General features: G+C 33.5%; 1 protein-coding gene and 1 pseudogene across 2 annotated transcripts; both read right to left on the reverse strand.

The window, feature by feature from the left end:
• Positions 1-1,655: 1,655 nt before the first annotated feature.
• LOC137016407 (uncharacterized) lies at positions 1,656-7,332 on the reverse strand (annotated as a pseudogene).
• A 1,505-nt stretch (positions 7,333-8,837) lies between these two features.
• LOC137016409 (uncharacterized) lies at positions 8,838-13,046 on the reverse strand. 2 transcript variants are annotated; one of them, XM_067380798.1, is made up of 3 exons: positions 11,677-13,046; positions 9,063-10,128; positions 8,838-8,997 (listed from the first exon to the last, which is right to left on the reverse strand). In XM_067380798.1, the coding sequence occupies exons 2-3, from the start codon at positions 10,126-10,128 to the stop codon at positions 8,984-8,986; spliced, it is 1,080 nt and encodes a 359-aa protein (XP_067236899.1). In that variant the 5' UTR covers positions 11,677-13,046; the 3' UTR covers positions 8,838-8,983. The 2 variants fall into 2 exon arrangements, with proteins under 2 accessions (XP_067236899.1, XP_067236898.1); XM_067380797.1 differs by having other exon boundaries at positions 8,838-9,015.
• Positions 13,047-13,632: the final 586 nt, after the last annotated feature.

Below are 13,632 nucleotides of genomic sequence, written 5' to 3' on the forward strand. Positions count from 1 at the left end.
GATTGTTGTTTGAATTGAGTATTTCTGTTACAGTTCTGCAGGAAAATCCTAGAAGATCAATAGTCTTACTTAGTATGTAAACAAATAATTAAATGCACAAACAATCCAGTGAATGATAATAGGCTACTGCAGACAAAAAAAATCCTTTTTTTTACGTTTTACATAAATGGCAATGTAAAATGACATGATCAAATTGTTTTCTTCTTCTGAGAACCAAGAACAGAAAGCTAAATCTGCAATTAGCTCAAAGTCAAAAAAAAAAAAAGGTCAGTCAACAGTGGAAAAAGGTACACTGCACTCTTATTTGATTTGCAGCTGAATTCAGCCACACACATATGATACCGAGATCATGAGTCAATAACTTGCCTTGAATCAATAATCCATAATGGTGATGGGGCTGTAATGGTCTGGAGAATGTTCTCTGCAGTCAAACTGTTTGTTCCTGATTTACGTAGAAAACGGAAATGTAATGGAAATGCCAGGAGGTCTTGGAGTTGAATGTTGTCCTAATAATGGAGATGATGTGGTCATCAAAGCAACATTTGATGTTACATTTGATGTACCTAAGGAGAATTAGATTCTGATTAGAATTTTTTTTTAAATTTTACAACACATACAAATGGATTACACTGTAAATGGTTACTTTAACCACAATATTTTATATTCAAACAAAATATTCTTCTAATGCAAACATATTGTATAGTGGTAATTTTAGAATTGTATGTTAATATTATAAAACTTATGACCAATTTAAAAGATAAAAATGGTCTCACCTGTTTATGAATACTCCAACTGTTGTAATATGATGAAAATGAAGTAGCTAAGATAGTCCAAGATTTCTTAAAGTTCCTCTTTGTCTTTCCTTTCTCTTTTATATACAATGTCTTACTGTTTTAAAATGAAGTTTCACCTCTTTAAGTAGTTGAATATAAATTTGATCAATGCCAACTGTAAAATTAATTTCTGCATACAAAGTCATTACAAAAGCATATTACATAGACATTTTGATCAATAAAATATTGGAAACAAACAAAGACAAATGAATGAATGAATGAATGAATAAATGAATGAATAATAATAATAATAATAAAAAAACTACAACAATTAAAATGAGTAATTGTTTTAAAAAAAGTGTATGGTGTTAAGGCCTCTGAATAAATGGCATTATTTTTGAATCCAATAAATATATTTTAAATATATTAACTCATTACAAGTTTAAATAACTAAAAAATGAGTACTGCTATTTATTTTAGATAAACATAAATATGAACATGACCTTAACACCAACTTAAAGTAGTAAAAAATTAAACAATCCCAATGGCTACTGCTGCCTTCACGTGCTATCGGAAATGTCCTACTTTTGACTTCTTAAGTCATAATTTTTAGTTTGTCTTCGTAATTTATTTAATTCTCTATAGGAATATAGGAATTTCAATAGAAGGCAGGTTGATTCTTGCCTTCTTTTTTTTTTAGAAATGTCATTGATTAATATTTTGTTATTAAAGATATTTATGTAAAATCATATTAAATTATGAAATAAGAAACTTTTATTTACAATAATTCCGATAGCACATGAAGGCAGCATAAATTCCCACAGAGGCTGTCCACTGATTAACATCCACCTCTGTATCCCCCCCCTTACGGTGGACAATGCATTATAGCCACTTCATCACAATGCAGTCATGATAGCTGAAGTATGTGGGCATTATGTCAATCGTAAGTTTATCCAAGTCAATATCTTTTATATATACATGGTCAATTAATGTCCCATTTTCAGTTGTTGGTTTTTCAACAATTTGTGTAAAACCAAAATGCTGCATAACATCATGAATTGTTGAATTACTAAAAAGGTTTTCATTGAAATCCCCTAAAATTATTTTTCCACCTGGTAAGCAGTTTATTTGATTAATTAAGGTAATCAACCTCTCTCTAAACAATGGTAAGATATATGATGGTGGTCTATACACAACTGCCAAGGTTGTGTTTAAATGTTGTATATTGCACGTTAGACATTCAATGTTAATACATGGTAAATCAACTAAAGTAGCTTTTACATTCTGTCTATAATAGATACCAACACCACCATGATTTTCTTCTTTTAGTTTAGCAAAAACATCCTGACTTGTGTCGTAAGCAACATTTCGTGGTTTATCATAAAAATAGTATCCAGTAAGACTGATTTCATTCTCAAAATAGTTTGGTTTTAACCATGTCTCTGTTACACAAATCATATCTGCTTGAAAATATCTCTTATCTTGGCGAATATCTAAAATATGTGGATTGACTCCTTGAACATTGTGTAACATAATTTGAAATTTTACACTTTCTGTAATTTCCCTTGGAACAATGAATGGAGGCATACTCTGTAGAGCTTGCTCAATGTTGTCTTTTGCAAAAATAACATTTTCTTTGAAATCTTCTATTATGAGTCCATCAAGACAGGTCACTCTACTTAATGCTACATATGCTTGTCCTGGAGCAAACATCTTTTTCATTGAAACAACAGCTTTGTTCACTGTCAGACCTTGTACTTTGTGAACTGTGCACGCCCAGGCCAGTCTCAAAGGATATTGCCTTCTGACACCACCAGTGCTTGTTACTTTTTCTTCTTCAGGTTCAATTGGTGTACTTTTCTCCAGTCCAGGTTTTAAACATGTTTTTTTACCTCTAGCTTCTTTACCAACATGTTCATCATCAAATTCGATATATATTTTTGATGGAAACATTTCATCATCATCATAACAAAATTCTTTAATTGTCCCAAAGATTCCATTCACAAGACCATCTGAGACATTAATATTTTTCAGCAGCATTACTCGAGCATCAATGGCTAATTCAAGGGATTTTTCCAAACTACTGTTCTGCACTCTGGAATGAAACCCATCCTTTTTTTCCATTCGGCCATTCTTAGCATTTCTTTCAAAATCTTGAGCATTTATAGTAACCGTGTCAGTGCATACTTTGTGTAACTTTGATATATTGTGATCATCAACTTCACTATTAATTGCATAAATATGGATATCTGTACTATCATCACCATCACCTGTTTCACATTTCTTAAGCATATTAACATCTTCTTCAAGCATTACTTCATCTTTTTTACGTAGCCTTAAACGGTTTAATAATTCTGCAAACTTTTTGTCCTTCTGACGCATAATCTCTGTAAGTTCAACAAAATGAAAGTTAGTTTCCCAAAGATTAACACCGTTGACTGGTTCAGTGTAAAGTGGTTTTCCTTTAACAGGAGACAGCTGATAAAAATCTCCAACTGCTATCACAGAGACATTTCCAAATGCAGAGTAATCACCTGTTTGTTTGATTTGTCTCAATCTTCCATGAATATATGACAGAAGTTTATGATCAACCATTGAAATTTCATCAATTATTAATATTTGCAGTTTTCCAAATTTGGCTCTCAAGGAATTAATTTTTTCATCTCCAAGTGGTTGATATGGCAGTGTAGCATTTATTCCAATGGACAGAGTGGAATGTACTGTAGCTGCATTTTTTAAGTTGTAAGCTGCAACACCAGTTGGTGCTGTTAATAGCACGTGTGTCTCATCTGGGTTCTCTGTTAACCTTGAAAGTATGCGAGAGGTTTCATAATAGATTGCTTTTATCAGCACTGACTTTCCAACACCTCCTGGACCAGATATAAAGACATGAAATGGATCTGGGTTTTCACCTTGTACTTTTGCTAAACACCATTGCCGCACTTTGTAAAAGATTTGTGACTGCTTTTCATTCAAAGACCGTAGCAAAGCCAAAACATCTTGCTTTGTCATAGCAGATGGATTGGATTCTAGTTTTGAAGGACCTACATTTGGTAATAGATCAGGTATAATATCATCACCTTCCTCTGTTTCTATTTGTTGTTTCTTACTCTCTAGACATTCCAAACGTTCAAGTTCTGCTTCTGGACAGATTTGGGCCCAAGCATCTTCCATTGGTCCGTGCTGTTCTAAATCATCTTGAGCTCTTTGTATTGTGTCTGCTTCTTTTTCAAATTTTGCACATGTTTGTGTCAACTATAATTTTCACTGACTCAAGCTCATCATTATAAATTGTTACAAATCCAGTCTCATAAAACTCCTGATGGGAAGGGAAATGTGGTGGCTTCAATTGATCTCGCACAAAATGAGGCAAAAATAATTCCAAAATACTTTGATAATAATTTTCTGGATTTTTAGTGGGTGAAAAACGGGCATATCGTACAATGGCACAGTTTGAACAAGTTCGTTTTCTCACAAAGCCCATGTCATTTTCCAGTTTTACTCTATCTGCACACAAGTATTCAGATTTACTCAAAACTCTGTACTCTGAGGCAAAGGTTGCTAAACACATTCCAGTAAATTCTTTGGTATTTGGACGGGCTCTGTATCTCTCTGTGATGCTTTTCATCCATATGCCATCACTGTTGTCATCTCCACATTCAGCTTTTTTATGTATAGTGTTTAAGGGTAAACTCATTCTTATTGTATTAATTCCAGTTGGAATGAACACTACTTTCCTTGACCCCTCTTTTAGTTTCATGTTAGTCAGCCGATAAACACTTTCTTGAGCTGAGACCTCTCGATTATGTAAAAACACACTGCCAAGTTTTCTTAAAGCTTGTTTTGCATCCATATTACCTTGACTGTGTGCTTCTTTTTGAGCATTAGCCAGCAGCAAACCCATTTCTCTCTCAGCTTTGGAAATATAGGAAATTATATATACTATACAAGAGTAAGCATCAACAACAAATTGTATATCCATGTTTGCATTCCAACATCTCAGAAGATCAGGATTATATTGATTAACCCATACATCACTTGGCTTTCTCTTCAAAACAACATTTGTTTTTTTCGTAATTCTATTGTATGCCATTTCAAATGTCTCTTGATTTATACCAATAGATGCAAACATAGAGTCAACTGAATCAAATGCAACATCGCTATTCAATAAACATTCTCTGACTTTTTTCATTACAGCTTCAGCTAACTCTTTTGATATTTGTTTACAGTTTGTCTTTTTGTATTGTCTTTCATTTTTTTCATCATCAGTTTCTTTTTCATCTTTATCACTCTTGCTGCTTCTTGTAATAAAAGTATTTTTGCTTGGTGGACGTGGAAAGTTGAATCTACACACAGTTCCTTTCTTTTTACATGTTTTTGCATGTCTTTTACTGTGTTGTTGCACACTGCTCACTATTTCATGCATTTCTTTTTGCTGTTCAGGTGGCATTTCACAAGTGACATAGCGATCAACAAATGCTACAACTTCATTATCATCATCTCTGTCCACTTGAGGTGCATTTTCAACCCAAAACAGACAATGTGTATGAGGTGAACCACGTTGTTGGAATTCTATTCGATAGAAATAATCTATTATTTTTCCAATTGGTTGGGCTGGAGACATAATAACATCTTTCAGAAAGTAGTGAAATCGATAATCAAACATTCTGGCAGCAGTTACAGGATTACGTTTCAACATCCCACATCTATCAGACCAATCCAATTTATCAATAGGTGTTTGACAGCCCTCTTGTTTTACAATACATTGCATTAGCTCTGTCCATCGCAAATCCGCTGATGAAAATGAGCAAAACCATGTTGGAATACCTAATTGTCTAACCATTGCAAATAAATCTTTTTGAACACTTTGCCAAAAAACAGGAGTCCCTCTCACAGGTTTCAAAAATTTATAACCCTGATCAAAATTTAAAATCTTTTGCAGGGATTCTTTGTTTGTTAGCATTTCTGAAGTAATTTTTGTTTTGTTGCTTGTGTCATAGCCTTTCCTTAAAGCAATAGATACATTTGAGATCACTTGATTAAGCTCAGACAAATATTGTCCATAAAAGATGTAGTCCAGGTTTTGAGCAAAATGTCCATCTGCATTTAGGATTCTATTATTTAAATATCTAGACAGTGTTAATTTTTCAGGTCGTGAATCATGAAATGTTCCTGTTGCATTTGGGAAGAGAACTGGAAAGCATTTTGCTTCATTAGTTTCATCCATTAACATTCTCACTGGATTGTTGCCCTCTGCTGGTGCAAGTGACATAATTCCATCAAAATGTTGATCTAACACCTCTTGTGCAATGTCAACTGGTTGCAAACACGAATCCATAAACAAACCATGTTGCTGTCGATCATGAAGTGTCTCATCAGTGATGTCATTGTCTTCATTTTCAATATCATACTCTTTATTAACACATATGCCCAAGTCTCGTTCATTGTTATCACTTTTATCATTTATTTGTTCTTCTGTTTTACTCAGAGGATTAATCCAACTTTCATTAAACTCTACATCTGTATAGCACTTGTTATATTGTTGTAGATATTTTAAAGCAGTTTTTACCTTATCAACGTGCACAAACTTATATTCATAGTGTCCTTTATATGTCAGTTTTCTCTTAAGCTTTACACGAATCATCAAATCCTCATCTTCTGATCTTGGTAAAACATTCACCACATCTGTAACATTAGATGGAACACATGTCACTGGTCCATGAACACCATTCTGTCCACCTCGTGGTAATGCCATCATTTTCATGAATGGGATATGCTTCGCTATTAGATGTTGCTCAAGAGAGTTTAAACAGCTCAATTCAGGAGGAATAGGATCCAGAGTGAGATTGTTTGCAACACTTTCAGCAGGCATTTTACCTTCAGAAATTTTTCTATCACATGTGTGACAAATCCACAAATATTCCGCTGGACTATTTTTATACACACATTCTTCACTGCAGTCTTTATTACATTTATGAAAATCATTCAATGTTATACATTTTTCTGCAATGCAGCCAGCCTGGATAGATTTTTGAATATATTTATTTTTATTACAGTATTTCACCTGCATTTTAAAGCAGCAGCGATGACAAACTGAACATACATATTCAGGACCTGTTGATATTTTTTCTTTAAATTGTTCAATCACACAATCAATCTCTTTCCTTTTGATCTCTGCCTCATGATGAGTTACAGCATTTCTAATTTTAATGCTACTAGCAAAATTAATATCATTTTTATATTTCTCTTTGTTATAATGAATCACCTTAGTCTTGTGCATTTCATCTTCACTATATTTTCTAATACTGTACTGTTTCAAACGTTCCTTGTGTGCGGTATTCTCTGCGTATTTGTCAATAGAATACTGTTTCAAAGATTCCCTGTGTGCGGTATTCTCTGCGTATTTGTCAATAGAATGCTGCTTCAAAGATTCCCTGTGTGCGGTATTCTCTGCGTATTTGTCAATAGAATACCTTTTCAAAGATTGACAGCGCGATTCATATTTATTTTTGCTTAATATTTTTAATTTTTCTTGATAGTGTTCATTTTCATTATACATTTTAATACCAGATTTAATTTTCCTATGTTTGTACATTTCATCCTCATGATATCTTTTCATTGCTTTCATTTTTTTCCCCTCATTTAAGTCATAATTACTATTGTATTGGACTTTCTGTCTATAAAGCTTAAGTGGGTCTGACTTGGGATTTAATGATGCAGGAAACATGGAAACTTCAACTGGTGATTTACAAATTGAAGCACAGCTACCATCCTTTTTTTCACACATAGAACAACTTCATAATGACAACTATTAGCATGTTTCAAGTAAATCCCCTTGTATTGGCAGCTCTGTCTGTTTGATGTGGCATTTAAGGCTGAATACTTAAGCCATTTCTCTTGAGTAAAAGTAAATATGTCTACACCAATTAAATCACTGGCTGCTTGTATTTCTAGCTCTGATGCCCAAGTTCCAACATATTTCATTCTCAAAGTGGCAATATAGTTCCCAACAGAACTGTGTCCTTGTCTGAGATACTGAATGTACCTTTCTTCATTTTGGAGAATATGAGATACAACAGCACGTCTCACTTTTCTGTGTTCTTTTTCACTTCCACTTACAGCATAAGCTATTGATCATGAAAAAGCAGTTACCATCACCCACAATATCTTTGGTTTTACAAGGTTCAGCCATTTCAACACTTTCATTTGGATAATTTTGTTCAATTGAAACATGTACAATGTTTAGCTTCAAGCAAATATTTTTTTGTTGCTGTACTGTTAATGGACTAAACTGAAAACAAACTGTGTCAGTTTGTGAAATGAATTCAACATCTGCTGTATTTTCATTTCTTGGGCATGCACTGGGCATTTCCGTTTTCTTTTGTGCATAACTTTGAACAAAATATATTTCATCTGCACTAGAGAAATCAGTCAAAGAGTAACTGCAACTTTCCATTTCTGATTTTATACCCTCAGTCATTTTTTCTATTTTAGTATTTTCCATCACAGGATTACATATCACCTGATTATTTTGAATATCTTTGTCAATTTGTGTACATGTTTCATGCACAGGTATTGCATCTGTGTTGATAAAATCAGTCAGAGTATTACTGCAACTTTCCATTTCTGATTTCATACCTCTACTCACTGGTTCTGCTTCAGTATTTTCTTCCACCACTGGATGGCACACCAAACGATTGCGGAGAGTGTTATCATTAATCATATTTGCCTCGACCCCAGTTACCTCAAAAGGACGATTTTTTGCAATCAATGATGCACCAAGTCTCCTGAAGTGAATGAGCAAAGATTCTATGCTGCCATAGAAAGTCACTATACTCTTACCATACTGTGCATATGTTCCATCAGAGCGTCGTGAATGTGGATCAATCACTGCATACCATGAACCTTGTCTGACAACTGCACATATGGTGTGGTTCATATTTACCAAACATGCATCAAACCTCTGGAATGCTTGTTTTACTGCTTCATCAAATGACATGGCAAACCCTTGTAGACCTTCATCATAATGAGAAATGCCAAACAACCCTGTGAGCAATTGTCCATACTTTATTGAAAAAGTGCAATTATTCAACATGTGTGTGTCAGGCAGCTCAGCAACTTGAATGTAGCCATCTGTGCAATCGTTGATTTTCCCTGCATCTCTCATGGCACTGTACAGGTCATCTCCGTGAATGAGGACATCATTCAGGTCACTGACGGTCCACTGCAACACATTTTTCATCTTAGACATGACAATGGCAATTAAACTGTTTGCAGCACATTGCTTACCACCATTGGGATTGAAACGGGGATGTCCTTGATGGAAAGAGCCTCTTATGCAAGATCTCTGGGGACATACATCAGTACCAGCATTCATTTTCATCTCATTATGTTCAGTAGTAGAGACATAGGGAGAGAAACATTTTGACTTTTGTACACACTTATTCACCTCAACCCCCGTTACCTCAAAAGGATGATTTTTTGCATTCAAGGATGCACCAAGTCTCTTGAAATGAATGAGTAAAGATTCTATGCTGCCATAGAAAGTCACTACACTCTTACCGTAAGCTGCCATTGTTCCATCACAGTGTCGGGAATGTGGATCAATCACTGCATACCATGAACCTTGTCTAACAGCTGCACATATGGTGTGGTTCATATTTACCAAACATGCATCAAACCTCTGGAATGCTTGTTTTACTGCTTCATCAAATGACATGGCGAAGCCTTGCAGACCTTCATCATAATTAGAAATGCCAAACAACCCTGTGTGTAATTGTCCATACTTTATTGAAAAAGTACAATTATTCAGCGTGTGTGTGTCAGGCAGCTCAGCAACTTCCATGTAGCCATCTAAGTGATCGTTGATTTTCCCTGCATCTCTCATGGCACTGTACAGGTCATTTCCGTGAATCAGAACATCATTCAGGTCACTGATGGTCCACTGCAACACATTTTTCATCTTAGACATGACAATGGCAATTAAACTGTTTGCAGCACATTGCTTACCACCATTGGGATTGAAGCGGGGATGTCCTTGATGAAAAGAGCCTCTGATATAGGAAGTCTGTGGAGACAAATAAGAAACAGCATGCATAGTCATCTCAGCATCTTTTGGAAACTTTGGCATAGACTTTGAATTAGCGTCTGAATCAGACTTTGGGTAAGAATCGGTAAAATTGGCAAATTCGGAACAATTGGCAAATTCGGAACAATTGGCAAAATTAGGATCAGGCTCTTGTATTTCTTTTCTTTGTTTAGGAGGCTGCAAAATCTCTTCAGGATTAGCAGCCAGCCTGTCCGCGATTCTCCTCTTGGCTGCCTGAGAACGCTGAGACTGCTTCGTCCGAGGCATCTGCACATACACAAAATATAGGAAGATAAATTAAATGACATATTACTGCATAATAATTAACAAAAAATACATTAAAGATTTTATTAAATTTAGTTCACATTACAATAATGTTTAGTAACAATAATATTGCATGCTACTCTCCTTACTTTGGTCTTTTGCACTTAAAATGTTTATATATGAAAAAATTAAATAAATACAAGCATTAACTTTTTCATTTTTAAATGTTTAACTGATAAAACTGAATGGTAACTAAACTCACAACTATTAACATATTAGCTAACCATAATAACCAAACAGAACATAATTACTCACATATATAACAAACATAAAATTAACCTGCATAGTCATTATGCTTTTCAATAAACAGATTGCACTAAAAAGCCATTGATAACGAATACACAATTCTTTAAATCCCTACAAAACAACCCTGTTTTAATTAGAGCTATACTGACATCTAGTGGTGAAATCATAAAGTTACATATTTTATTTATTTCTTTGTACCAATGAACAATAATTTAGCTTCTTTGCATTTGAAAGACCTTTACCCCATTTTTAACTTACAAATGGTGTCAAATAATTATTAAATGTTCAGTTTAGAGATTATTTTCCCAAACAGTTTCAAAATGCAGTAAATGTGCAAATTTTCTATTGCATTATATCATAAGCACACATACAAATCTGTGTGCATCTATGTATATTCACACACAGCAATTCAAAAGTGTTGAAACAAAACTAACTTATGATCATAAAGGATAAATCATTATTCAAATTCCAACACCACCACCAACTACTCATGATTGTTTTCATTATTTCAAAATGTGCTAAACAACAAACTTTAGCAAAATTATTTAAACTGGAAAGTAGAAAGTGGAAAATCATGTATATTATATATAAGTGATCAAATTGAATGCCTCGTTGCTTGATTTTATAGTTCTGTTTTTGTGTGTCTGTGTGATTAACTTTGTGCCTTAAAATAAAACATTTTTCAATTATTCTTTAAAAAGGCTGTTTAAAATAAACAAGAATTTTTAATAAAACATGATGTGAGCTTAATGAGTACAGGGGTGTGCTTAAAGGGAAAAAAATATATACCCATTAAGCACAGCCAGACTATTTGCAATTAATAAAGTCCATCTTAATTGAAATGCTTTCCTCATTTAAAATACAATAAAATAATTGTTGTGTGAGGGATTAATATTTTACTTTAACGTAACTTCTTGTACTGAAATCAATATCTTTTGCACTATAAATGTCTCAATGTAGATTTTCATGACCTTTATAACTACATTCACTCTAGTCCTACAAAAAATGATAAACATTTGAGTTTTTCTTACCTATAAATAAAAAGAATATAATAAAATAAAATAAAAATTTATTAGACATATCTTCAGAAAGCACATATAATAACTATTTACAGAATACACAGTATATTACACAAATCTTATCAACACGCTATCTATTAAAAAAATTGTGAAACATTCACTACTTTACCCAAAATACTTCACTGTTGGACATATTATTGCAATATCAAAAGAACTATCATCTTACCTCAAATCACGTTTCTGCAAATCTTCTGCAACAAAATTGAGAAAAAATTAATAACATATAAAGAAATACATTTAAAGACTTCACACTACATTTTAATGCAAGCATCACTAAACACGGCCAATTATGGCTTTTAGTCAAAATTGTTTATTAAGAGAGATACTGATATCATTAGGTATACTTTCATTTTTTTTGTTTTACATATAATCTGATTCTATTGTTTATCCACGAAATTATGTGATCTAATGAGCATCACTGATTTAAAATGCTGTATCAAGTATGTTTCCATGATTGCTTACTTGACTTGACTGTCAATCATGTCACGTATTAGTTATCTGCCCTCTCTCTTCCAATCACAAACTTATTATGCTTTCAGTTATGTACACAACAAACACAGAAAAACGTTTAACAACAAGTGAAACATGAGACTGATAAAGTACGATTATTACAATTACGATTTAATTATGATTATTAAAGTATGTAATTTCGATTTCATATTCATGGTACATGGAAAAATTTCATAACAATAAAGAATAAAACATTTACACAACAAATGGTTAAAAAATTAGCTTTAGTTAAAAAGACTAATGGTGCGTTCAAGTCATGTCGGAAAGATCGTATTTACGAGCAGAACCAACATGAACGCCACCACAATGTCGTAAATACCAGTGGGAATCTCGTAATTTTCTTTAATCTCCGATCTGTACGAGTTGGGGGCATGTCAATCAGAAACATAGTGAAATACCACAATACTTACAGGTATTTAGCAGTGACATTGTCAGGCTTTTCTATTTACAACGAAGTAAGCTGATTCCCAGCAAAAAATACGATAGCATCACAATATAAAAATGTAATATGTAACAATAAATTTTACAATGGCTTCATAAATTAATTAAAAAACATAAAAAAGCAACATACAACTAATGCATATTCTTTGCTCTACATTTTCTAGAAGCAGAAATGTTGTTATTTTGTGTAATTAATTTAGACAAGGCCCACCGCCATCATACTCCGACGAAAGTGACTTGAAAGACACCTACCGTTGTACACACGACTTTCCACCTCATAAATACAAACTTCCCAGGAGGACTTGAATGCACCATATGAATAACATTTATCACGTGTCTTGCCCATGCACTGCATGTGCTACACGTTGTTGACGCACTGCATGCGTTATACAATATACTAATGTATCTATAGACAGAATTTACATCGTCAACAAAATATGAGTAAATATAACACAAAACTGGTATTTTTTTATGAACTACCCTTTAAAACTGAAGCTAATGATAAATTCAACCAAGAAGAAAAACAGATGAAGCTAGAGCAATTAACAATTACACCCTTACTTTCCAAACATGTCAATACTAAGAATAAACTACATGAACCACTAACTATTAAACTAATAATAGCAATCACTGTAAAAAAAAAAAAAGAAGAGATTTATTTCGTCTTATAATCAAATTACTGTCCCAGTCAATTAAGAATCTAGAACTGAAATAAAACGTTGCCTTTCAACATTTATGTAAGAAATACAGCCACACAATATGCAAACACACAAAAAACTACTTAGAATAACTTCAAAATATCACGGATGACTAACAATAATGCACAGATGATTAGGATTAGAGACAGAAAGAACACCATACATCTTACCTTGCCCAGCTAGTAGACAAAATGGCTTCACTTCCGGGCAAACCCGGAATACGCTATCTCTAACAATAATACATGCGCCCTCTAGTGCATGGAATAATAATTAAAACGCATTATAATTGCAGAGAAATGTGAAAATAGTGTTATAAACAAAATAAATAAATCCATCCAAAATAAAACCAATCCAGCCAGCACTGAGCTCATTCGAACCGTCTAGATGACGTCTGTCCACATTATGAATTTCAGGCATTTTCATTGAATTTTCGCCGAGATATTAGCCAAAAACCAGCGGGCGCGTTTTAAAAT

This window comes from Chanodichthys erythropterus, unplaced genomic scaffold (assembly GCF_024489055.1).
Source record: "Chanodichthys erythropterus isolate Z2021 unplaced genomic scaffold, ASM2448905v1 ctg001590_np12, whole genome shotgun sequence".
In the NCBI taxonomy this organism is placed as follows: Eukaryota; Metazoa; Chordata; class Actinopteri; order Cypriniformes; family Xenocyprididae; genus Chanodichthys; species Chanodichthys erythropterus.